General features: G+C 49.7%; 10 protein-coding genes across 10 annotated transcripts; 7 read left to right on the top strand and 3 right to left on the bottom strand.

Moving 5' to 3' along the window:
• Positions 1 to 34: 34 nt before the first annotated feature.
• ASPGLDRAFT_41564 (uncharacterized protein) lies at positions 35 to 2,748 on the bottom strand (the record flags this gene model as incomplete). The annotated part of the gene is made up of 4 exons (XM_022545437.1): positions 2,656 to 2,748; positions 2,467 to 2,550; positions 999 to 2,408; positions 35 to 950 (listed from the first exon to the last, which is right to left on the bottom strand). Exons 1-4 carry the CDS (start codon positions 2,738 to 2,740, stop codon positions 37 to 39), a joined length of 2,493 nt encoding a protein of 830 aa, XP_022406196.1. The 5' UTR covers positions 2,741 to 2,748.
• A 1,550-nt stretch (positions 2,749 to 4,298) lies between these two features.
• Positions 4,299 to 4,842, top strand: ASPGLDRAFT_31220 (CFEM domain-containing protein; the record flags this gene model as incomplete). Its single annotated transcript, XM_022544026.1, has 2 exons — positions 4,299 to 4,382; positions 4,435 to 4,842. The coding sequence occupies 2 exons, from the start codon at positions 4,299 to 4,301 to the stop codon at positions 4,840 to 4,842; spliced, it is 492 nt and encodes a 163-aa protein (XP_022406195.1).
• A 138-nt stretch (positions 4,843 to 4,980) lies between these two features.
• On the bottom strand, positions 4,981 to 5,821 carry ASPGLDRAFT_41562 (uncharacterized protein). Its single transcript, XM_022545436.1, has 3 exons — positions 5,624 to 5,821; positions 5,165 to 5,557; positions 4,981 to 5,118 (listed from the first exon to the last, which is right to left on the bottom strand). The coding sequence occupies exons 1-3, from the start codon at positions 5,759 to 5,761 to the stop codon at positions 5,053 to 5,055; spliced, it is 597 nt and encodes a 198-aa protein (XP_022406194.1). The 5' UTR covers positions 5,762 to 5,821; the 3' UTR covers positions 4,981 to 5,052.
• A 196-nt stretch (positions 5,822 to 6,017) lies between these two features.
• On the top strand, positions 6,018 to 7,390 carry cdc43 (protein geranylgeranyltransferase type I subunit CDC43; the record flags this gene model as incomplete). Its single annotated transcript, XM_022539738.1, has 4 exons — positions 6,018 to 6,651; positions 6,698 to 7,044; positions 7,092 to 7,200; positions 7,254 to 7,390. 4 exons carry the CDS (start codon positions 6,018 to 6,020, stop codon positions 7,388 to 7,390), a joined length of 1,227 nt encoding a protein of 408 aa, XP_022406193.1.
• A 1,433-nt stretch (positions 7,391 to 8,823) lies between these two features.
• ASPGLDRAFT_21626 (non-specific serine/threonine protein kinase) lies at positions 8,824 to 11,546 on the top strand (the record flags this gene model as incomplete). The annotated part of the gene is made up of 3 exons (XM_022543116.1): positions 8,824 to 8,836; positions 8,875 to 9,011; positions 9,075 to 11,546. 3 exons carry the CDS (start codon positions 8,824 to 8,826, stop codon positions 11,544 to 11,546), a joined length of 2,622 nt encoding a protein of 873 aa, XP_022406192.1.
• A 1,145-nt stretch (positions 11,547 to 12,691) lies between these two features.
• ASPGLDRAFT_41557 (splicing factor ESS-2 family protein) lies at positions 12,692 to 14,081 on the top strand. Its single transcript, XM_022545435.1, has one exon. The coding sequence runs from the start codon at positions 12,890 to 12,892 to the stop codon at positions 13,952 to 13,954; it is 1,065 nt and encodes a 354-aa protein (XP_022406191.1). The 5' UTR covers positions 12,692 to 12,889; the 3' UTR covers positions 13,955 to 14,081.
• Positions 13,921 to 15,332, top strand: ASPGLDRAFT_257744 (uncharacterized protein). Its single transcript, XM_022543507.1, has 2 exons — positions 13,921 to 14,677; positions 14,745 to 15,332. The coding sequence occupies exons 1-2, from the start codon at positions 14,306 to 14,308 to the stop codon at positions 15,243 to 15,245; spliced, it is 873 nt and encodes a 290-aa protein (XP_022406190.1). The 5' UTR covers positions 13,921 to 14,305; the 3' UTR covers positions 15,246 to 15,332.
• Positions 15,333 to 16,190: 858 nt separating this feature from the next.
• ASPGLDRAFT_41555 (EGFR-like transmembrane domain-containing protein) lies at positions 16,191 to 16,710 on the top strand. Its single transcript, XM_022545434.1, has one exon. It carries the CDS (start codon positions 16,198 to 16,200, stop codon positions 16,651 to 16,653), a length of 456 nt encoding a protein of 151 aa, XP_022406189.1. The 5' UTR covers positions 16,191 to 16,197; the 3' UTR covers positions 16,654 to 16,710.
• A 226-nt stretch (positions 16,711 to 16,936) lies between these two features.
• ASPGLDRAFT_78661 (uncharacterized protein) lies at positions 16,937 to 18,016 on the top strand. Its single transcript, XM_022549975.1, has 2 exons — positions 16,937 to 17,417; positions 17,470 to 18,016. Exons 1-2 carry the CDS (start codon positions 17,058 to 17,060, stop codon positions 17,935 to 17,937), a joined length of 828 nt encoding a protein of 275 aa, XP_022406188.1. The 5' UTR covers positions 16,937 to 17,057; the 3' UTR covers positions 17,938 to 18,016.
• A 1,792-nt stretch (positions 18,017 to 19,808) lies between these two features.
• ASPGLDRAFT_21621 (magnesium transporter CorA family protein) lies at positions 19,809 to 24,692 on the bottom strand (the record flags this gene model as incomplete). The annotated part of the gene is made up of 7 exons (XM_022543114.1): positions 19,809 to 19,829; positions 19,989 to 20,071; positions 20,305 to 20,904; positions 20,954 to 22,100; positions 22,387 to 22,458; positions 22,665 to 23,238; positions 23,299 to 24,692. The coding sequence occupies 7 exons, from the start codon at positions 24,690 to 24,692 to the stop codon at positions 19,809 to 19,811; spliced, it is 3,891 nt and encodes a 1,296-aa protein (XP_022406187.1).
• Positions 24,693 to 25,108: the final 416 nt, after the last annotated feature.

Below are 25,108 nucleotides of genomic sequence, written 5' to 3'. Positions count from 1 at the left end.
AAAAAAAAAAAAAAAAAAAAAAAATAGATAGATTAATTACAGATCTTCTGAAAATCGTGACTCCCGAGCAGTGCTATTACTCGCCTCCTTGCCAATGGCAGGTGGTGCAGGCAAGCCTTGCTCGGCGGCACTTTCGCGAAGTTCGCCCCGGTCTGCAGTTGAAGCTTGTCGAGCGTTGGAAGGTTCGGCTACCTCGGAGTTCTTTGAGCCTTTTCTTGATGTTGCTCCTGCGGCCGCGACGCCGTTGCCATTCGTCTTGGACTCGCTATTCCGTGAGAAGGACTTCATCAGGCTGTTCCGGAACCAGGAGGATCGTCGGTTTCCATTCCCATTCTCTTTTGTAGGCGGCCGTCGCGGAGCTTCGTCATCGGCGCTGAGCACGGAAGACCGTCGACGCTGCATCTCGTTTAATTCATCACCAGTAATCGGGTGCGAACTGAGTGCTGCACTTCGGGAACGCTCCCTACCACCTGTAACCTCCACTTCTTCAGCGCTTTCAGTTCCTTCGGCTGCTTCAGCAGTGCCGGCGCCGGCGCCGGCGCCAGTGGCGGGTATTGTGCTTGTTTCTTTCTGGGGTTGTTCCTTGGCTGCTTCGGTTGCCCGTCCACCCCGGGATCCACGGCCTGTGCGACGTCGGCCACGGAACCAGCTTTTCAATTTTGATTCAGACCTGCGCGGCTGTGCTTCTTCCGGTGCAGCGCTAGGCACCACGAGTCCGTTTTCTCCTTCAGCGGTCTGGGATCGAAACATCTCTGGCAAATCTTCTCCTGACGTCGTGGTGTCGGCAGGTGCTTCTGGTTCAGCTTCTGCAGCTCCTGCACCAGCACCAGCACCGGTGCTAACTCCAGTTCCGGCTCCTATAGCCCCGGTGGTTTCTGCCTTTTCAGCGGGAGGCTCTTGGGCACGCCCTCTCTTCGACCTTTTACTCTTGGGTTCTTTCTTCAGGGATTCTAGTAGGGTTAGATCGATTCTATCATCTCATAAGAAAAATAACTTACCTCTCATCCGCTTCTCCTCAGTCTTCAGTTCAGCCTCCCTCTGACGCTCGGTAGCTTCACGCCTTTGCCTCTGCTCCGCATCTAGACGCTCGTCCATCTCCTTGGCTCTCTGTTTCTCTGCGTGGTCGTGAATTTCGTCCAGAGTAGGCTGAACCCGAGACCGGGCAACGGCTTCAACATCGGCCATGTCCATGTACCGTTGCGTACCGATGTTAACTCGATCGGGATATTCCGCTTGAGCTTGCTGTTGCTGCTCTTCCTTTAGGCGCTCCTCGGCCGCTTCTTCGTATTTCTCCCACACAGATGGTGGCGCTCGACCAGTCGAGGTATAGACCCACTGGTCCATGTCTTGGATTGCGGCGTCCACGTTTCTCCTGGCAGCTTCCATGAGCTGAGAACGATCATTCTCACGCTTCTCATCCACCGCGTCCAGCTTGGTCCGCAACGATGACATCTGGTACCGGATTTCCTTGGATTGCTCCATGTCCGTGTCACTGGACGCTCTTCTTCGAAGAACGCTCAAGGTGGGACGTGGGGGCTGAGTCGTGCCGTAATATTCCTGGAAGGCGGCATTCTCGTCGTGCATCATGGCCAATTTCTCCTGGGCTCGTTTGTGTGCGACACCTTGTATATTGAGTGCTTGTTGCACTGCCTGGTTTATGTTGCCATCTTGCTGAAGCGACTTCTGCGAGCGTGCGCGACCTTGTGTTATCTGAGCCGCATATGCAGCCGTACCCGGTTGTTCTTCCTTTGACTCAATAATATTGTACATGTCGCGTGACATGGAAACCACCGCAGCTCGCTGCACATTTCTTCTTCTCAATTCCTCCGGGTCGTCAGGGAAGCGTGGACGCGAGCCGTATAGCTGGGCGTCGGTGTTGGTCAAGTGCGTAAGCCTACTCGCTTCATTGGTAGCGTCCAAGTCCTCCAATGGGTTGATTGCACTAGGATCCTGGACCGTTCCATGTGATGCACCAGCTGCCGAGGCTGCAAGAGGTTGGCTTTCTGGGACGACGGGTTTAGTCGGGGTCGTGCTGGCTCGTCTCCTGCTCATATTGTATGCCCCTGTCGCGGCTAGGCGTGCCTTTTCCCGTTCGCTCGCTCGTCTCTGTAGACCGGCCGTGCGCTCAGCTTCGGGAAGATCCAGATTCACACCGGCAGGCGTTGCAGGGATGCTCGTAATCGATCGACGGTCTCTGATGGCTGATGTCGCGGCCTTGTGTCCTTCTGGGGTCGCTTTGGCCACATAGATGGCTTCAGGAGCACGGTAGTCGCGGGCATGGTAGGCAGCCTTTTCCGCAGCGGGCTGCGCAGTCGGTCTCCAGACTTCGAACGGTTTACTTCTCGTGTGGGCGAGGATGGCAGCTGAAGCAGACGCGCTGCTGAGATCGAGATGTCCGGTTGAATCACCTAGCGACACAAACGGTCAATACTCGCATTGGATATGCAATTGTAGGGCAATGCTCACGGAACAGCTGGGTATTGGCCGTGGCAGGTTCGCGAACTGATAATCGACGATCTGGGTGGGTCACGTATAGTGCAGCAGAGGCGGCTGATCGCGCGATGAACCGTGCGTTAGTTCTGGATTCTCAATTATGGTCTTTACACCGCTGTAGAGGCAACAATGAAACCACGACCACGACAAGGAGACACTCACCCTGGTCTGCCAGACGAGTCGACCGGGAACGAGGTATCGAGGCGTGCTGGGAAGCCACGGCAGCTCCGGCGGACTCACTTGCCATGGCGATAGATGGGAATTGCGACACGATCAAGCGAGCAAGAGAAAGAGAAGAAAGGAGAGAAGAAAAGGAAAAGAAGGAAGGAGGGGTAAGACCAAGGGAAGAAGATGATGAAGGGCCGCTGGGATGGAAGTCCGGAAGCTTACTGCCTTGGTGCCCAGGCCATGATGTCACCCGGTCGGCGAATGCGATTTCTCATGATGTCACGATAAAATAGAAACAGCAGTAGGGATAGAGAGAGAAGAAGTGAAGAAGTGAAAAATGCATTACACTCAGGATGCTCAGTTGCATCCATGCTGCATTTCCGTTTTCGGAAACTTATGCAGTGCCCTGGCAGGTTTCGGTAGTAATCGGTCGGTTGTACATCCATGATTACATAGTCGAGGATAATGTTCCGTGTAGTAGACTATACAAGGATATATGAGGCTGTCATATGTAGTACTACGCCGGAGTACAGTATCCAAGTCGATTGGATAGTCTAGAGATCTCCGTGGACCGACTCACTCGGTGCCATAACCCCAATAGGTAGCACCTCCTCTGTCACCCATACTATGCACTGTACGTCCAACGGGTGATCTACCAGATGTCAAACAGAACATCAGAATGACATTGAATGTCTTTTCACTTCATTATTCTCACCTATCTTAAAGGTACCTTTAGCTTACGAACAAGACATAAGCCACACATAAGGACACCCCTAATGCGCCGAGCCACGCCCGGACGATCTGCGACGGCGAGTTGGAGTCTGCAGCCATATGGATAAGCACGTACAGCAAATAAAATGACTCGTATGGTACTGTGCGTCTTGGCAGTTCTCCTCACAATAGAGACTTTTCACTATTTCCTCTTAACCCCTCTGTTGCGACCACGGAAAACACGCCGGATACGCTTTACGGGAACTATTGGAGACCGTTAGAGACAATGCTCGTTTTGGAGTGCAATCCTTGCCGCTAACATACATACTTTAGGAACGAAGGTACCTACAGAGTACTCCTTACAACAGAATTGGAGTCGAGCCGGTACATAGACTGCCCATAGCCGATAGGCTCAAAGGGTCGGTCCAGAAGCACAGACAAAGTTCCCCGTGTTGAGAAAACCTATGGTAAGCGTGTTACTTGAAAGAGAAAAGATCAGTAGAATGCCCCGAGTCATGGCAGTTCAGGGGCTGTCCTTTGGTACTACAGAGTACAGACTATGAGAAACCGTCTCCATCGCTGAGTTTATTGAAATGAGAATATCTTCATCTTTTACCCGATTCGGTAGCGCTGATCGCCCATCGTGGGGTTTTGAGCCAGCCCCGTGGTTCCGAGTCCAATATGTTTATTTGAGTTAATGAGGCAATTGTGTTGGGGTTGCTTCTCCTCATAGGGGATGGATGTGTCTGTCAAATCGCGCTCACTACCGTTGTCACCTATATAATTCACGGCGTCCACTCGTCAATCATTCCCTTCTACACACACGCTCTCTCTCTCTCTCTCTCTCTCAGTCTCTCCCTGCTAGATCACCCTGCCATTCCTTCATCCAGTCCATCCGGTCACTCTTTCTTACCACAACCATCAAAATGAAGTTCGCCTACGTCTCTCTCTTCCTCGCAGCCACTGCTGCTGCTGCCGAGATCAGCTTGAAGGACATTCCTACTTGCGCCGTATGTCATGTTATCCATTCCCATCGCTGAACCATACTAACGTGTAAATCAGGCGAAATGCGGCCTCGGTACTCCCCCCGACCACTGCGGCAAGCTCGACGCCAAGTGCGCCTGCGAAGACCCTACCTACGTCGCCGACACCGCCTGCTGTATATCCAAGGAGTGCGATGAGGACGACGCCAAGAACGCCGTGGAGTTCACTGAGAAGCTCTGCAGCGGTGTCGGCGTTGACGGCCTGCCCAAGACCGCTACCTGCGCTGCCAGCGCCAGCTCCACCTCTGGCTCTTCGTCTTCGTCCACTGCCTCGTCCGACTCTTCTTCTGCGTCTTCTACCTCGTCCAGCAGCAGCTCGAGCAGCTCGGCCTCTGCCACTGAGACTGGTGGTGCTGCGCTTGTTTACAACAAGGATGCTTCGATCATTGCGGCTGTTGGTGCTGCTGCTTTTGCGTTCCTGGCATAAATTTGATCTGGATTTGGAATTAGACGGACGGACGGACGGCGAAGGATGGATGGATTCTTTTCGACGATATCATGAACTTAGGGTCGATCTAGCATAATTTTAATACCCATAATTCAGTCATTACTCAAATCATTCAGTGGTTGGGACCGTAGGAATGTATTAAAATCGAGTAATTCTATGGCTCTATTAATCAGTATAAAAGTACCCAGTCTATTCATCATGCTCCACAAATCGAGAAACCAATTCCTGTCGTTCCTCCCGGAGAGTGAGGTAAATCTAGAATGTCAGCATTACCCTCCCCAAGAAAAGCAAGAGAACATACCCAAAGCCAAAACATCATCTCCATAAACCCATACGTAAAAATCACCCGATTCTTCAATTGATCCAGCCCAGACCCAGTCTCAACACCCCAAGCCACCGGATTACTCTGATAAACGAAAAACGACACCGCAAAGAACAAACAGAACCGCGAAGCAGACAGCAACGTCCAAATCTCACTGTATAGTGTGGCCAGACGCGTGACGAACGGGTTTGCGCGCATCACGCCCGGGGTTGTCACGGAGGATTGGTAGCGGGATGCTTCTGCGGTGGCGATGATTTCGTTGATTGTCGGGATTTTGGTGATGAGGACGAGGTCGACGAGGGCGTCGGCTACGAGGAGGATACCGCAGAGGGCGAAGGGGGATTGGGGGCGGGAGAAGCTGGGTGCTGCATCCTGTTGTAATTTTGTTAGGATTTTCTTGTATTGTTTAGGGGTGGATTGTATTGTAGGGAAACGAACTATGTGCAGGAGCTCTCCCAGCATAAACACGAGATCAGACTCGATGATGACATTCGGGGATTTGGTGAGGTACACGGCGAGGAGGAAAAGGAACAGAGCGTGTCCTTGAATGAGGGTCTTTGATGATAAAAGAGCCATTGTCGGCTCATGTTAAGACGATATTGTGAAATAAATTGAAGGATTGGAAGTGGTGGTCTGGGACGAAGAGATGTACTTGGCTAGAAGAAGCTCCGTGTTTTCATGTGGGGTTAGTGCTTAACTCCGATGGTCAGTTATCGCAACTCATTCCCATTCAGCCCCTCAGGACAACGGCATCTTTGATACTATATATTGCGATTAATCTTATGAACCTGTACGAAAATAATCGTGAACTGATATTGCCCCAATAGACAAAATGTCGGCCGTCTTCAACAAAGACCGCCACATCAAATACTACCGCCGATGCCTCAAAACCTTCCTCCCAGACCTCTACACCGGCAATGACTCCAATCGCATGCTCCTCGCCTTCTTCACGATCGCAGGCCTAGACATCCTCGGCGCCCTTCACGACGAAACCACCCCCGAAGAGCGACAGGGCTACATCGAATGGATCTACCACTGCCAGGTGCCAACCGGAGGCTTTCGAGGCTTTACCGGAACGGACTTCGGGATCGAAAGACGGACACCTGAGAATGCGTCCTGGGATCCGGCGAGTATCCCCTCGACATTCTTTGCGTTAGTGCTCTTGATTGTTTTAGGGGATGATTTGTCGCGGGTTAAGCGGGTCGAGTGTTTACAATGGCTGCCGCGATTGCAGCGTGAGGATGGGAGCTTTGGGGATATTGTTGGGCCGGATGGGGAGATTGAGGGTGGGAGGGACTTGCGGTTCTGTTGTTTTGCGGCGGGAACGCGGTATATCCTCCAAGGGAAACGGGGGCAGGGTCTTGAGGGTGTGAAGGATATTGATGTGCCCCGGTTGGTGGCTTTTATTGAAGCTTGTCAGACATATGATGGTGGCATGTCAGAGGCGCCTTTTTGCGAGTCTCATGGTATGCCTTCTTCCTTCTGATTAAGGCTGTTTGCTTACAATTCTAGCGGGCTTGACCTATTGCGCTATCGGTGCTTTAACGTTTTTGAAGGCCGATAAGCCAGCACCAGTTCTCACGCCTGGCTCTGAGGAATTCGAATCGCTGATCTGGTGGCTAGTCTCGAGACAGACATCTGACCTTGGTGAAGACGACGAAGAGCAACCAACTGGTTCCGACAAGGCACAAGAAAATCTCTCTCAAGCGGTCGAAGCGCTTCGTCTCAATGGCAAGGTGGACGCATTGCCTCCGATAGAACCGCCGACGGAAGAGTCCTTACAATGGGCTGGGTTTAATGGACGGAGTAACAAGGCTGCTGATACGTGTTATTCGTTTTGGAACGCGGCTACTCTGGCAGTAAGTCCTTATTACAGAATTGGCTGAATAAAACTAATGCGTTGAAGATGCTGGACCGCTTAGCTCTGGTTGATGCTGCTCGTAACCGGCGATATCTTCTCGAAAAGACACAACATCTTATTGGCGGTTTTGGGAAAGGAGTTGGGGAACCACCAGGTAAGCTAGCACCCTCGCCGTCTATTCCAGATGAGTTGTGATTGACAGGACAGATCTTCTACACTCGTACTTCGGACTGGTATCGCTGGCATTTGAAGGAGAGCCCGGGTTAAATTCGGTTGATCCGGCTATGTGCACCACTCACCGGGGAGTCCAACATCTTCATTCCTTGCCCTGGTGGCAGGCGTAGGTTAACTGTATGGAGTATGTCGAACCCGCGGTATCCTTTAATCTTTTAATTGACAATCCGGTATCAGACGTGAGCTCTGGTTTTATACTATCCCTAAACTGGTTGCCGAGTTGACCGTATCTCAGACCGTGACGTGCGCGGAAGACGCTAGAGATGCTAGACTGAAGATGAAGATGGGCCGGCCCAGCGATCTAAATTTATACTCAGGGGCACGAGAGTCTGCAAGTACTTTTTGCATACAGTAACTATAGAGCGCATTTGAGAGACAATTACAGTATTTGATTAGGATTGAGGCGAATTAGATACAATGCCAATATCAGCATTGACATCTCTGAAAAGAAAAGACTCCGCGCCATGCGAGGTATGGAACCGTTGGAATCCCGGGATCAACGGCCCACGTTCGGGGAGCTCAGAAGGTCAAAAGAAGCGAATTAGAAGCAAATAAATGAAGATAGATTGAAATGATCTCATTGCATGGGTAAAATTACTTATTATCGGCACGTAGTTTGTTCTCAGTGTGGTGTCCTGTCATTTCCTTGATACTTGCTGTCCTGGACTGAGGCAGTCATTCCTCCTCGCCTCCTCCTGAACTTCTTGCCTCCAGAAAGTACTGCATCTTCAACCTCTTACATTTTTCCCAACCTCGTTATCTTTTCTTGTTTTCACTCTCTATTTTCTTTTCACTCACTCTCTAACATTTTGTCTGACTTTTCAGCGACAACAATACAGGTTCTTGTATCGCCTCTTGAGATCTCACCGTTCCAAGGTCTCTCCCATCCTGCCCGAACGAACACCCGTTGCGGCGAAACTCAGATTTTACAAAAAAAAAAAAAAAAAAAAAAAAAATTAAAAAAGACAAGAACAACTCCTGAATTGAATTGTCTCTGCCGTCGCCTCCGTCTATTTCAAAACATATCGCAAAGAGCATCGCGTCCGACTCGACCGATTCCCTTGTTTCGTTGTCCTCCGTGTCGCCTCCGTCGCCATACCCCATAGACCGAATAAGTATCCGATCCATTTCGCTGGGGTTGGATGGCACCCGCAATTAATCGAATACCTTTCTGTCCCTCCTTATCGTTCCTACGATCCCACGCGCTTACAATCGTCCGTTGTTCATCGTTAATCGGACGGAGATAATCACCTAACACATGCCGCCTGCCAGGACAAGAGCGGAGGTTCAAGCCCAAAAGCAAAAGGAAAAGGTCCGTACCTGTTCATGTTCCCCGGGGTAACTGAAATGGCTATTGCCACTTTTCAATACCACACACCCCTCTACATATCTCCATCCACTGCGTTGGTCTGGGATCCGGAGAAGACAACCCTGGTCGAGTCCATGCTTTAGTTACTTGCTTTCCTTATCCGCAATCTTGCATGAACGCTTGGCTGACGTTGGGCCGTTGCGCGCGGTTGTTCACAGCTTGCCCACTCCTATAATGAGCTCCTACAGTAAGTCATCTTTCGCGGTTTGCTCAGTGATATTCAAGGTGTTGACTTCGTCTTCAGAGAGTTCTCGTCAAAGGACCTCAAGTCTGTAGGAAACTATACTGTGGGGAGGTTAATCGGAAAGGGCTCCTTTGGCAAGGTCTATCTCGCGTCTCACAAACTCACCAATGGATCCAAGGTACGTGCTCCGCACATACATGCTGTGTTAGGTTAAGGTTCTGACTGGAGGTTTCTACTATAGGTCGTGCTCAAGTCGTCGCCTCGCGAAGATACCAATCTAGTCCGTGAAATCCATCACCATCGCCAATTCCTCCACCCCCACATCGCTCGCCTTTATGAAGTTGTCGTGACGGAGAAGCTGGTCTGGTTGGTGTTGGAATACTGTCCGGGTGACGAACTCTACAATTACCTTCTGCGCCATGGCCCGTTGCCCGTTGATAAGGTCAAGAGAATATTCACGCAGCTCGTCGGCGCCGTCGCATATGTTCACAGCAAGTCATGCGTCCATCGAGATCTCAAACTAGAGAACATCCTGCTTGACAAGCACGAGAATGTCAAGCTTTGTGACTTTGGGTTTACGCGGGAATATGAGGGCAAGGCAAGCTATCTGCAGACTTTCTGTGGTACTATCTGCTACAGCGCCCCCGAGATGCTCAAGGGCGAAAAGTATGCCGGCGAGAAGGTGGATGTTTGGAGCTTGGGAATTATTCTATATGCGCTTCTTGCGGGAGAATTACCGTTCGACGAGGACGATGACCAAGTCACCAAGGCCAGGATTCTCTCCGAGGAGCCGACGTTCAATGAAAAGTTTCCCGACGACGCCAAAGCCCTCATCAACCTGCTTCTGTCCAAACGCCCGCTTATCCGACCGAGCCTGAGCGAAATCTTAGCACATCCTTTCCTTTCCGAACACGCCCCCGAACAACTTGCGATTCTGAAGATTCCCCGACCTTCCGCATTCACCACCCCGTTGGAAAAGACCACTCTACAGCGAATGAAAAGTGCTGGTGTCAACATCGATGAGGTCATTGAAAGTGTGCTTGCCCAAAAATGCGACCCGCTCGCTGGATGGTGGGCGCTGTTGATCGAAAAGGAGCAGCGAAAAGAACAGAAGCGCGAGCGGAAGCGACGAGAACGCGAAGCAGAGGCCAAGAATATCCGCCGTTTGAGTGCTGCTAGCAGTCGGTTGGAAAGACTATCTGCTGCGCTTGTTGAAGTCGATGAAGAGGGTCAGCCACAGCCAGCTTCAAGCACTGCCCTTCAGGACCGCGGGAGAAGGGACAGAAGGAGTCTTCCATCCCAACTTGCTGTGCCTGAACTACCTAGTCTGCCCGAGCCCACTCCTGCACTACCGACTGATCTTGGTACTCCCCCTCCTCCTTCTGCCGATAAGGTCTCCGTTCGCTCCGTCAGTTCGACTAGGCGTCGCCCAATGCCGCCTCCCAAGGACAAGCAAGGCCAACGACAGAGCAGGTTGCACGTCAGTGCTTCCCAGCCGGAACTGATGCAGCACAATGGGGGCCTTTTCCGGCGCCGCACAGGCCGTCGTCACAACTATCCCATTATCAGTCAATTGGCCTCATTGAAACATTGGTTCGTGGAGTCTGCAAAGAGAGCCAAGTCACCTCATGCAAAAGCCGCTGGTCAAGCAGGTGGACATCATCGCAAGCTCTTTTCGGACAAGCTGAGTCCTGCCAAGAGCCAGGAAACCAACAAGAAACCTGCCTCCGCAACATCGCCTACCGCTGTGCCGCCTGAGGAAATGACGACGCCCACTCAGATCAAGCGCGCATCGAACGCCAGCAGCCTGGCTCCGAGCAGCGCGTCGTATCAGAACCACCGTCATTCATTCCCCCGGCAGCCTCGACCTCTTAGCACCAGTCACCGCAGTCACCGTAATTCGTTGTCACCGTCCCCGATTACGCCTAGAGGCTCTTACCGGCGCTCCTCAACAGGCTTGCGAGGTCGCAAATCCACTTCGTCCTCGATATCTTCCATCCGCAGCATTCACCATGCTCATACGCACTCAAAGGCATCATCTGTTTCGTCAAACAGCGTCGCATCTGCCTCGACACCTACAGCTCGCCCGGCCAAATCTCCCCACGCGTCTGTCAAGGTGCTCCCGACGACACCGGGTGCATCGTCTCGATTCCCTAGCAATATTCGCCTCGTAAGAGGAAATAATAATAATTACCTTAATGATAATGGATTCCGGGACTCGAACGACACGCCAAGAATGCACTCGATGTTTAACGAAGCGGCGCCGGCGCCGCTGCTTGCTTCCCCTTCATCAAGTCTTGTGTTTGCCCGGCGGAAACGGTCTACGTTTAAGGGTCCGATGGTCCACACAGCCAACCTCATGGTGTCTGGTGGGATGGCTGGCACTGAGTTCCCGAGTGGTGCTATCGTTCCAGAATCTGCTGCTGCCGCACGGCCTACCGCGCGGAAGAGCCAGATCATTGAGGAAGAAGAGGATGCTGAGGACGAGGAAATCGAGGAAGTGGATGCTTTCAGTGGACCTGAGGAAGAGCAGAGTTCGCCAACTCTTCGGAAGGCATTTCTCGCTCCTGCTCCAGACATTCATTCTAGTCCATCGCGTCCTCCTCGCTCTTCGTCTTTGCGAGCGGCAAGACCACCAGTGGTATCGGAGTCTACTGATGAAGAGGACCAGAAGGACAGTGCTTCCTTGACGCCCGTTGCTTCTGCTAAATAAACCTCTTATTCTAATCAACTCAAAACTCGACATCGACAACATCTGTTCATTGTTCATTTGTCTTTTTGCACGCTTTTATACCCCTTCATGCGGCTAGACGGCGCTTCTTTTTTGTTTGGATGTACTCAAGCATTTTGGATTGGTTATAATCGTTTCTCTACCCATGTCACCTGACGCCTTCGTTTTCCTTTCCTTTTTCTTTATTTATATATGCGCGTGGTCGCAAAAGACCGGCCTGCTCAAACCTTCATTCATATACACATTTCCTTTTTGTGATTCCTGTGATTCATCACACCATTCTTTCTATCCTATGTTTCTTTCCTCGTGTTTCCTATAGCCCAAATGCATGCATACATCTCTGGTGTGGTTTTGATCTACCTGTGTTTTCTTTATGATGATACCTTCGAAATTGCCTGGTATATGCTTGCTTTTCTCCCCGTTCCCATTACATAGAGCTTGCCTTGCAGGGCTGGTTCCTGGAACAGGCAGTGTATTTGGTGATATTCTTTCCTATCCTCTCCTACTATACAGTCATCAATTGCCTGTCTTCTGCTATGTCTTGTTTTATGTTATATATACATATGTGTTTTGTACATGTATTCATGTATGTATGTACTTCTAAAGTTGATTAACCTGATTTCTTTGCTTCAGTGAGGCTCTCGATAGTAAGAATACTAGTATAACTATCACTATAAATCACAAGGCATTAAACATTACGCGAATAGATACAGTGTAATATTGGCACTTTGATCAAATATTCGGGTATTTGTAGTTACTATTTAGGCAGGAGGTACGATTAGATCATCTCCGCCGCCACTGCTTTTGCTTTGTCCATCCACTTCATCCTCCGCAGTCACCAACTCTTCACCCTGTTTTGATACCTTCTTTAATACTCTCTTAATGCCTTAATAATTCTAATTATCTTCGGTCGTTTCCTCACCTCCACAATGGCAAACACACCCTCCCAAGCACTCACAAAACGCCATGCCGAACAACAACTCATGCCACCACCTCCTCCCCCGAAACGAATCAAACGCCCCTCCACCGTCCTCGACGAAGATATCTACACGAACGCATTATCGGAGATTATTTCGCGCGATTTCTTCCCCGGTTTACTCGAGACGCAGCTGAAGCAGGAGTATCTGGAAGCGCTGGAGTCGAAGGATAAAGCGTGGATCGCGAGCACGAAGAGGAAACTTGCGGATTATGTGAATACAAATGGTGCCGGGGAGGGGAGGAAGGCAGCTACGAGGTTCAGGGAGGGGAGTGTTGCAGGTGATGCGACAACGCGGTTTACAGTGGACGGGGGAGAAACGCCTAGGGGTTGGGGAGGGGATACGCCCATGTCGGTAGCGTCGATGGCCACCACCGCATCGACGGCTGCAACAGCGCAGGAACCGCGAAGAGAAATTCCCGATGTATCGAATATGGGTCTCCTCGCGTTTCAGGCGAAATATACCAGCGAGGATAACGAGTCGTTCAACAAGCTTATGGACCGGCAGAATACGAAAAAGCGCGATAAATACGCCTGGATTTGGAATGAGAATAAGGTTCCGTCTGCGCGGCAGATTGCGCATCGCACGATGGAGAATAAGCGGATTGCTGCGCAGGGTGGGAATCCGACATTGGCAATAACAGCGGGTGGGGAGGATGCTGGGAAAGAGATCAAGACGAATCTTGATGCTCGACCGGCGAAACCGGATACGTGGGATGCGAAGCCGGAGAATTCGTTAATGTTTCTTCCGTCGTCGGTTGAGGATACGCATGAGACGGGTCAGCAGAAGGCGGAGGCTGCGTCGCGGGCGGGTCCTAAGCGGGTTATGTATCAGAATACCAGGCTGCCTACTACATCTTCTGCTGAAGAGGGGAATCAACCGCCTCCTTCTCCGGCGATCTCGGCCATCCAAGATGCTATTGCTGGTCGGCCACGGTTTACAGAGACGGAAGCTGGAGTGGGGAGTTATACTGGTGGAGAGACGCCGCGAGTGAACGGTTATGCATTTGTGGACGAGGATGAACCCGAGGATCCAACATCAAGATTTGAAAATAACGACAACTCGGACGACCTCAGTCTACTAGGATTAGGAGACGCAACGCCAAATCCATTCAACATCCGCCAAAACCGCAAACGAGAAGATCTGCACCACCGCATGGTCGACCGGATTACTCGGACCAAACGCGCAGAAAAAACCAACACAATCAAATCCCCTGTGACCCCGCGGTTTGCTAGTAGTCCACGGCTGGATTATGGTCTACGCACTCCTGCATCGGGTAGTTCTGGGGATGGTGGGAAAATGTTGACTCCGGCTGCTCAAAAGTTGTTACAAAGAGTTGGAAACACGCCACGGGCATCTTCATCTTCGTCGAATTTAAAAAATATGTGGACTCCTACGCCAAAGAGAAAGTGATTTCTATGCTGTTATGATTGATGACGTCGCCCTGCTTGTGTGTTTGCATAGCGTCTATGGTTTTGCCTGCATGATATCCCGCTATTATTCGTTGACACGAACATGTAATATTATTGTTATAACCCAATGTCTCTTTTGCTTTTTCTCAATACGAGAGCAGATCAGCATCGCTTATGCTGACAGTAGAACGAGGCTTGCTTACAGTGTCCCTCTTTTCTATGCCATGCCCCTCGACAGATTGTCAACTTTTTATTCCCCTCCTCCTCTTATCCTTCTATGTCTCACTCTCTTCCTTTCCCCCGGTTTTCACATTCCCAAAGCCTAAAAGTCTAGCTTGGCCACAGTTACAATATGAGAGGACACCGACAGGACTCCATCTCCCTGCTTAGTCTTGTTATGACTCTCACTTTCACTCTCCTTATCTTTCCACCCTTGGCTACCACCGACTGCTTTTACCCAAACGGAGACCCGGGGGGATCCGAATACAAAAAATGTGACTACAACAGCACCGGCAACGCCAACATCAATATGTGCTGTGCCACAAACCGCAACGGCTCCAATAATCAGACCAATGATACATGCCTTGACAATGGGCTTTGTTTAAATATTCAAGATTCCACATATCCGGATGGGTCCCTTAATAGGTATACATCATATTGGCGTTCACTGTGCTCGACAAAAGCATGGGGTGACGGGTGCTTGAAAATTTGTACAAAACCCTCGGTATGGCATTCTGCATGGAGATAGAAATATATGTCCTGTATGCTAACATAGAGTGTGGAAATAAAAGAACGATGGAGATGAAAGTAAACACATCCAAATGACCTCCTGCAATCAGCAACCGAACTCATCATACTGGTGCTGTGGTACAGACAACACGGACTGTTGCGGTACCAGCGACGCAATCCCCATTGCCGCCACGTTCGGTGATCCACTGCCGCCCGTACTTAGCCCTGGTCTCTCGAATGGAGCAAAGGCGGGAATCGGCGTGGGTGTCGCCGTGGGCGTTATCGCCATTATAGCAGCCGGGGTTGCATTTTGGTATATACGGCGAAGACGGAGGAATGCTGCTGCTGCTAACGATAATGTCAATACTAATACCGATATGGCGGTGGTGGGATCCGCAGTAGAAGTACCAGCGCCTCCATACCAGGCGCACACTACGGTGCAGTCACCCCAGGAGTTGGAGGGGAATGGCCTTGGAAATAGGGCTAGGAAGCCAGCTGGGACGGGGGACGTGAGGCATGAATTGCCTGGAGAGTCGGCAGGTGGTGGACACAGTGCACATTGATGATTTTATGGATGATGACGATTACAATTTTAATGAGTTGGATATAATCTCTATATGATAATAAAAGTCGACATTAACTGTGTATAAGTGTCCGTCGTTCTACTCTGTAGTGTGATCCGTGCTAGCTAGGGTTCGATTAAGTAGCACAGCCGTCAAGGTCCCGAGATATTCACAAGCTTTGATATGCTTGCTCAAGGATCTCCACTAAATATCATATCATTCTATGATCCCAAGTGCAGATAATAAGTTAGGCATAACAGCATATGTGGACCCTACGCCAAGGAAAGCGACGATACAGCATATGAGCTATGACACGTTGTACCTTTGTTGGACCCTGTTTTTTTAGTAGTATTAAGGTTAAGCTTGCATTTATATCCACTTAATCATTGACTACGGTGATGTTGAGTATATGAGTACATAGAGTGATAATAGACGTGTTAATAAGGTGAGCAACTAGGGTTGTTGATCAGGGTCCGAATTCTTCTTCACTTGGAATTGTTGCCATCTTATCAATTGCCATTGATTATGAATACCTGTTTTTAGCGTTATTAAAGTTGGATTTGCGGTTATATCCGCTCAGTTATTAACAGTGGACACTATTTTATTCGTTGGCACAAGTATCTAAGGTTATTTTTGGACTAGCCCGGTGCTTTGCTTATTCGGGATACGAGAAGATGCATTTCGTGTTAATGGGCAGTTTTACTAAAGGAAACACTGCGGATACCTGCCTTTCAAACGGCCTCTGTATGAATCAAGGGGTAAATGCCACGAATAATAAAGTAACAACATATTGGCGTGATACCTGTACGAGTTCAAATTGGGGTGATGGATGTTTGAGTGTGTGCACAGATGATGCGGTATGAGGAGTCCTTTCCTGTTCGAAGATCGATGCTGTGTTCCCGTTGGCTAACATTGGAAAAAGAGAGAGGGCAATGGTAGCAGCACTATCAGAATGACCTCCTGTGATGGCACCCCAACATCGGAAACCTGGTGCTGTGGCATAAATAACACAGAATGCTGTAATTCAGACAAAGCAATCACAATTGCGGCGAGTTTCGGCTCTTCAACTTCAACACCTTCAACATCACCATCAGGCTCTCCATCTGCTGACAATTCCTCCGCGGGTCTCTCAGACGGCGCAAAAGCCGGTATTGGTGTGGGTGCTGCTGTGGGTAGTATCGCTATCATAGCCGCCGTTTCGTTTTGGTTTATGCGACGGCGTCGACAAAAATCGACTGGTGATGTCGATATGACAGATGTCATGTCAACAGGGCCTGTTTATCAGGGTTTTACTGCAGTACAGGATCAGGGGCCACGGGAGCTAGATGGGCGTGGCATGGCGCATGAGAAGCCGGCTGGCGTGGAGGATATAAGACATGAGCTGCCTGGGGAGTCTGGACACCGGTGAGAACGGATGTGGTATTGTGATGTCTTAGACTAATTGGGGCGATATACTTTTAACGGAGCATGATATATAGAATAATAGAAGCCATTTTAAATGAATGCATACTCCGCAGGTAAAGGGTTACTGGCATCCTTGACTAGAAAACTTTGACTAACAAGAACAAACAATATAGCCCTTGTACAGGGACTACTGCATGCCGAGAATTAAGTTGCCGACACTCGTTGTAAGATGTCTTATAGCCCAGTGCGAGTCCTACTTTGTCTCTTTGCTTTTTTTAGGTGCAGTCATTTTAGCTAATGGTAAGACAATGCTTATTCCCTTCATCACGGATTAGTTGCCTTCTGTTCATTCCCTTTTCTTTCCTCAAAACTCATCAATACCTTCAAGTTTGAACCCCATTCTACAACATGAGAGAACAAATCGCGTTCGCACTCACACTGCTTGCCTATCCTCTTTCGGTAACCTCTGTCTGCTACTTCCGAAATGGCAGCAGCTCCAATGATCTCGATTACCAAGAATGTCCCTTCTTTAACACGGCCATAGTTGGACACGATGCCAGGATGTGTTGCGCAACCAGCCGCGTAAATCCACCAGAGGGCAATGTCAGCTATTCCGCTATAGACGACTGCCTGCAGAATGGACTCTGTATAAATACTGCAGAAGGTACACTTATGAATGGGACTATAGCCAACATCACACAGTATCGGCGGGATTTGTGCACAATCCCATGGTGGGATGAAGGATGCTTGGATATTTGTCCAGATGCAGTACGCTGTTTCACCGCTGCGATTACCTTTATCTATGGCTAACACGGTATAGATTGAAACTGACACCGGTAGTGTCCGAATGACCTCCTGTGATGCTACACCAGATTCAGAAGAATGGTGCTGTGGTGCGAGGAACACAACTTGCTGCGGTACCCCCGATGCAATACACCTCCAAAACTTTCAAAGAATATCAACCCCATTATCAGACGGTGCAAAGGCCGGTATTGGCATGGGTGCTGGCGTGGGCGGTCTTGGTATCATAGCCGCCGTTTCGTTTTGGTTTATGCGACGGCGTCGACAGAAGAAGACTGGCGATACCAACATGGAGAAGGCGGAACTGGCAGCAGAGGGATATACTGTGCGGGGTCCGCAGGAGTTAGGTGGACATGGCATGGCGCATGAGAAACCGGCTGGGGTGGAGGATATAAGGCATGAGTTACATGAATATACGATGCATGAGTTGCACGAGGATATGATTCATGAGTTGCATGGGGAGTGCTCTGGGCAGCATGCATCATAATGAGAAGTGCGATACGGAGTACTAGGTGAATATTACATCGCTAGGGCTGTTGAATCAAAACTGAATGGCCAGAGGAGCATTGTAAGATATCTGTAGTCATACATGTCATTGTAGACTAATACTAATCTACCATAAAAGTGTCGAGCTTAGGCCTGAAGCACAAAAGCCGACTTCCAAGCCCTCCAAAACTTGACAGTCTTCTCAGCGACAATGGCAAGGATTCTGTCCGATTCTAAACCTATTCTGACTGTCTGTATAAGGACCAGTTAAAGTATTCTTATGACATCCATATGATACAATACTTCATTGTACAGAGTATACACCGTCTAAAGATGATATTCACTGGAAGAAGTTCGCCTGGATCCGGACAGCCATCTCGGAAGTCTACCATGGACGAGGTGGCGGGTAGACTGGATAAGCGACATGGCATCCGTATGAGAATGGGTCGTCCGTCCCATTGACCGACTAAGCTATACACAGCGGGCGAGATTGTGTCTAAGAACCGCCGCAATTTGCTCCTCAATGTCCTTAGAACCCGAGGCACAATTCTGCATGGCCAACAACATTGCAAGAGCTCTAATATACTTTTCCCTTTGGCTGATTCTTGCCCATGTCACAGGAAAGCCGCTTCTCGGATGGCAATATTTTCTCAAACAACAGCCCTCGTACATCGCTGGTCGTCACCATCGTTTTCCAACGGCGATTCACAGACTCGTCTTGCTCCCATGAACGTTATGAATGATTCGAGAATGTTGATAGGTTTGTGGCGTTGGATTGTTTCTTCGTGCTTTCGACCCATAGTATCCTAAACATTGTTAACAAAGTATACAAAGAGGAAAATCAATTAATTTGCACTGGAATAGGGTTACTTACCTATAGCTCATCACACATCAGGGCCACAAGCGAGCCTGAGTGAGAAGGTACAGTCTGAGGGCTCTCAGACAATACAGGAAATCCAATGCTCTCTAGATTGGATAGTATGCCAGGCCACCGATAGTGTATAGAAGATGGTGCGCTCGTTTCATATTGGCCATAGACCGCTGTCAGAGCCCCGGAGATCGAGGCTGGTATATATATAAAAGAACCGGGCAACATGTGGAAGCCCAAGATCGGGGTTTAACATATATATAAAGAAAACGCGGGCAAATACAACGGGAGCATGTCAGCCCACATCGAGACATACTTAAGTATGTGGTGGATGTTGAAATTGCAAAGACTTGCAATTCGGTTGGACATCGTGGGAATATCCGATGAAGTTATACCTCGTCTGTCTTGTTGCGTCCGCAGTAACGCCCTAAATAGGCGACGGACAACCCATGACGCAAAACAAAGAATCTGCCGGAAGGAAATGGTCTGGTCGTTTGTCGATAGACAAGTCGTATATATATAGACACAAATGCATCCCATGAAACGTCCTTGAGTCCTCCGTTGGTGCACTCGTGGTGGACCATGGCATTTTGCGGAGTATCTTTATCACATCATAAGTTAGAACAACGTGTTTTGGAGAGGACATATATGCCTGGCACGAACCATGAACGAGAGTCCCTGAAGAAACGGTGGAACAGGCATGTTAATAGGTAAAAAGACGAGGATGCTGGCTTATTTGCTCGCGACCGCGAGGTCCTTTTACTTCCGTTGGTAAACTGCACTCTGATAACGGCGTCGATCTCAAATTATGTACAATTGAAGCATCTGCGAAGGATGACCAGTAGCCATATTATGGCTTGTCGTTGTTCCGCTAGTCCTTCTCCGAGGATTCGATTGTCTTTTTCAAATCCTCTGAAGATTAAATGACGCACATAACGAGGGTATGGAGTGCGGTCCTCCAGAACAGATGAAAAACCATTTTTGCAATGGCTGGAGATGTTTGTTTATGGAGCGCAGTCCGGACACTGGAGAGGTGTATATATATGAAGTATTATATAGACATCTTGATAGTTGAAGACATGCAGGAGTAGAGAAGGATTCGGTGTGCTATTTATGCCTTGAGTACTCGGGAAATTAACCAGGCGATCATGAGAGGCCATGTAACATTCCAGGCTAGGACATACAAGACAACAAATAATATGCAAAGGAGACATGGGTCCAGTGTGATCTGGCAAGTATCGTGCATTGCTGACTGCATAAAACAAGGCTGTAAATGGCATAAGAAAAAGAAACTATGAAACAAAACAGGATTGTTAGCCATTGGCAGCGGCAACTGTAACATTGTTGGCAAAAGGGTATCGTATCCATGCTGCTCGTCTGGCATTCGTAATAAACAGGAACCAATATACTGAGAAAAAGCAATCAACTATAGTTGAATCCACGACAAAGCCCAAAACACCCCCAACGCGTACAAGATAACCCATAACCGCCCATACATACTCGTCGCACTACTCATGTAATATGCAGCTCCCATGTAATTGCACGCCACAGTATTGTTACTCCGTCGGCCGTAGGAAGCGTCGAGTTGCTGACCCTGCGGGCAACTGAACTTGAGAGACGCTGGGCAACTCCTCACCAAATTATGGCAAACATCCTGGCACGGGAGGATTTCCTTGTATGGCCCCGGTTTGATTTGCTTATCGATAATCAAGTTACGTGATTGATTCGATATATAGGTCTTGCGGTCTGCATGTTCCGGGTCGAGTGAAGTGCCGTTGATGAAGTCTTGCCCGGCGTTCCGAACTCGCAGGAAATCGTCGCCGCTAGAATAGTCCTCGCAGCGGGGGATGGTTACTGAGCATAGCCAGTCCTTGTACGCTTGAGAGCAGTCGTCGCAATCCACGGCCAGTGAGTACCTATTGTAACGGGATGCATTGCATTGGACCTGCTGCAGCGAGTAAGTGAAGTTTTTCCACATCGAAGAGGCGTAATCGTCGTATGTTTTCTGTAGATCTGCTTTCTTCATGGACGGATTGGACGGCACGGCGTATGCGACTTCGGAACAAAAGGACAGACCGAATATGATAGCGCAATTACCATCTATTTGGTCAGCACTTGCACATTTTCGGAGTGTCAAACGAATTCTCACCAGCTTTGGTTGTAAACTGTCTCGGTTGCCAAACCTTCCCACCACCCCCCAGAATTCTATTACCAGAATCAGTCGAGTTTCCATCCATTGCTAGAATTGCCAAATAGGTAGAACTCTGGTTTAGACCCTTGGCGTAGAGCAGCTCCTTGGGATGGTTCCCGGGGCCTATATCCGTCATGTTCGTTTCAACATTATTTCCCTTAATCTGTGCGTTCTTCTGAAGGGCGCAATAAGATTGCTCCAGGCCCGTTATGGCTGTATCATTACGGTTGTTGACAAATATCGTATACGGAGGTTTCTTCAGGTTCATCCACTCATCGTAATTCTCTTGAGTTCTGTTGGAGAGTGACAGGTTGCCTGTTGTAAAAAGCGCCGAGTTCACATCTGTATCGACAAAGAGCAGGTTCGGCTCAAGGCTAACGCGATGGAAGAATGTATCCGTAGACGCCGCGATTTGATACGAGTAAGACCCTGAATAATCCTTCGAATCCGGTGCGGATACCCCAATATAAACGGTCTCGTCGTTCTTCCATGTCATGTTCAAGTAGCCATCCACGGATGTTTTATGGTCATCGTCGTTACCGGGTGCTGGCTTCTCTGTCGAGCGAGAAACATGGATGCTCAACTGTGGCAGTTCGGGGGTTTCACCTGTAATTGTCGTATTGAGATCCGGTTTTTGACAGGTAGTCAAGGAGATATAAACCGCATTATCGCCTCCTTCGCTGATAGGTTCTTGCTTAATCTGATTGTCACTCCCCGTAACATTCGCCGGTAGACTAGACAAAGTCGTAGTGCCATTCGATTTGCCGCGGTATTTCTCCGCCTCAAAGTAATACCACTGCGTTGTCCCCATTTTGATATCATTCGACTTGAACTCATTATTCGCGAGAGAATCCGAATCCCCCGCAGGCGCTCTCCGAACAACATCTAACCCCAACGCCTCTGTATCCTCATCCCCGCGGATCTCCAGACCATTGTGCGACCCAAGCGCGAGCTGAATATGTGCGCTATTATCACTGAATATCAAGGTCTTATTCTGGCTTTCAGGAACCACCAAGTCGCTGGCATGGGCGTGAGGGGCGGAAACACTGACGGCGAGGGCGAACGCGGCGAGGAAGGTTGCGCTGACAGTTGCAGCAAAGCGGCACTGCGGGAGTGAGGGATTATATAGGCGCATGGAAATTTTCGTTTCGGTTTAAACGGCGAGGCGATTGCGGACCGTGAGCATGGACGAAGTAGACGAATACGTGAGGGGAGAGCTGCGATGGAGGACCGGCGAAGCGACAGCCAAGAAGAAGCAAGTTAAATCGGGAATGAGCAGACCAAATTCGGCGGAAATTCTTCGTTAGGTTCCAGAGAGGGTCTTCTTTGACATCGGTTCAATTAAATGTCGCATTTCTGGGAGTCTGGTCAAAACTGAAATTGTCACTTACTCGATTGGCGTTGCCTGCTTTAGTTGATGATACCTGCGCCACAGGTGGATCGTGGCCCAACCACACGTCGCCCTATAATGGTCCATAAATAGTATCATTCAATATGGCCCAGGAAAGTGTCTGAAAACGCTCAAGAACTTTTATGTTTTTTTTTTTTTTTTTTTTTTTTTTTTGTTTTCTGCCTATGCAAGATTACTAGTGTAGTCTATAGCTAGTGAGATATACGGATTATTATACGAACAGGGTTCCTTAAAAGGAAAGCCTGCGCTGCGCTATACAAGCCTATACCAGCGAGCAGCAAGACCGCTGAGGATGATCACACTTGCAATGACTCCCACAATGCCAAAGAACCATCCAAGTCCTTCAGCATGCTGCCCTGGCACCTCAACGTTCATACCAAACAGACCGCAAATCAGGTTCATCGGGACAAGCATGGTCGCGATGAGGGTTACCTTGCTGAGGACTTTGTTGACATGGTTGCCCAAAACCAGGTTGGTGACGTTGAGTTGCGCGAGGTAGTTGGTGTGCGAACGGCTGAGCATCTTTTCGAAATGGGCCAAATTGGACATCATGGTCACGACGTGGTCCTGAATGTCACCCAGGTACAGGCCAATGTCTCCACGCGGAGTTACCGAATACTGCTCATTGCAGCGCTTAGAAAATCCTCGAATGACATCGGCCTTACCTCCCAGGAGGCGCATCAAGCTCATAACCTTCTTCCGCAGTCCACCGATGCGAGGCAAGAAGGACTCGAAATCATCGACCCGCGCAATGAACACGAGATCTTCAATTGCCTCGGACTCGACTTCAATCTCCCGAATCACAGGGCCAAAGCTATCCACAATGTCGTCACTAGAGTGATGTTAGATAAACAAGTATCAGATGTCGGTTAGGGGGAAAAGCAGGACATACATCATGGCATAGCAAATCCAGTCGCTACTGAGGGACACGTAGTCACGAAGCCTCCCGATACGCTTTCGGACATTAGCAGAGTGAGGGTTTTCGGTGAAAGAGAAGGAGATGACGCCGTCACGGAACACCACCATGTAGAAGTTGACGGGCTCCATGAATTGGTCGTCCGTTTTGTCCATCTGATAAAATGTCCGGAAACACACGAAATAGTACTGCTTAAAAAGCTCAACCTTCTCGCGGGCTTCCTGGGTCAAGATGTCCTCTGTTGTCAGCGGATGGATCGAGAATGCACGGGAGAGAGCGTGGACTTCAGATTCGGTAGGATTGACAACATCTAGCCACCACACACCACCCTCGGGGCCTAGTTGGAAGAGATCCCGGAAAGTGTCTCCCGGAAGAACGAGGTCCCCCAGTTCCGCGGCGTGGACCGTACTCTGGGACTCAGACGAGAAAAAGCCGAAACGACTGGGCTCGTTTTCGTTTTGAAGCTTCTCAACCAATTCATTCTCGTTCACGGGCTTTCCAGTAACCTTCTCAGCATCCTTGGCATCGAGTTCGAACGAGGAACGGCCAATGCTCAAGGAGGGCTTGCTCTCATCCTGTTTGGCGCCGGGGCGCAGGTCGTGAAAGACACGGGGCTTCTTGCTCTGGGAACTCAGGCTGTGCTTGCGCCTGGTTTGCGCAGGCTTGGTCTTCTTGTTCAAAGCCACGAATTCCTCCAATTCCTCGTAATCAATGACAGGAATCCGCCCGGGCTGTTCATAGGTCGGAACGGGAACGCACGTGTCCTCTGTGGGATCCAGCTGGATATCGCCTGGTTGAGGTCGGACAGCACTCGCATTGCTGAACGTCGGACGACGGGGGTGAGTGCCGCCAGACACGGTGCGCTGGAGTATAGCTTCCAAGTCCGGAGCCACATGGCTCTCTAGGGTGTTCGCACGCTCGCGGCGTCGCGGGTCGGCGAACGCTTCAACGGAGTTGGGAGGAGAAGTTGACCGTGCCGAAACGGATGATTCTCGCGACATGTTCGCAATGTCCTGTTGTGTGCGGCTCCAAGCACGTCCTGGACGGAGATTCCCTGCTGGGTCGACGGAAAAGCGCCGCCCAAGACCATCTTTGATTGACCGGTCGTCGTCCACGATTGCTTGCTCGAAATCCCGAGAAATAGATCCTCGCTCGCGGAACGCGTCTTGAACATGCAGTAGATCCGGACGCTGGGGAGTTGCCTCGGGGCCAACTCCCTGGGCGGTATTTTGTCTGCTCAACGCATGGTCCAGGCCGGGTTCGGCGTGCGGCGCAGCATCCAACTGGAACCGATGATCGTCCAATTCGGGGACCGGTGTGCTGAACCTTGTAAGGCACAAGTCCTTTTCGGATCTGGGTGACTCGGTCATTTTGTAGGTTCAATTGATTTCCCCCTTTTTTGTCTTTCTTTTCTTTTTCCTTTGCTTTTTTAAGTACTTTTTAGTCGTTTCTCCGCGAGGCGTGATATCGAGCCATCAATTGAAGATTTTTAGGTGGTTTGCTTCGACCGACTCTCTTCTTTTTTTTCTTTCTTTTTCGTATTTGTCTTGTCGTTCAAGGAATTGGGGTTCCCTTTTCTTTCACGAGATGGGGTGAACAAGCACTATTCCTCCATCCATCAGCCAGACCCCTCGCAAGGGTCTGGCATCACCGACACAGGTCTGCCCGCCAAAGTAAGGTGCGTTGACAAGGACTCGTGTTAGGGGGGTCTGGTGTCGCCCCCAGAAAAGACCCGGAACTTGGGGCCTAGAAGAGGGTGAAGGGGAGTAGACTGAGAGGATTGAAC

This window comes from Aspergillus glaucus (genome assembly GCF_001890805.1).
Source record: "Aspergillus glaucus CBS 516.65 unplaced genomic scaffold ASPGLscaffold_1, whole genome shotgun sequence".
Lineage (NCBI taxonomy): Eukaryota > Fungi > Ascomycota > Eurotiomycetes > Eurotiales > Aspergillaceae > Aspergillus > Aspergillus glaucus.
The sequence above is the reverse complement of the archived record's forward strand: the minus strand, read 5'-3'. Positions and strand labels throughout refer to the sequence as shown.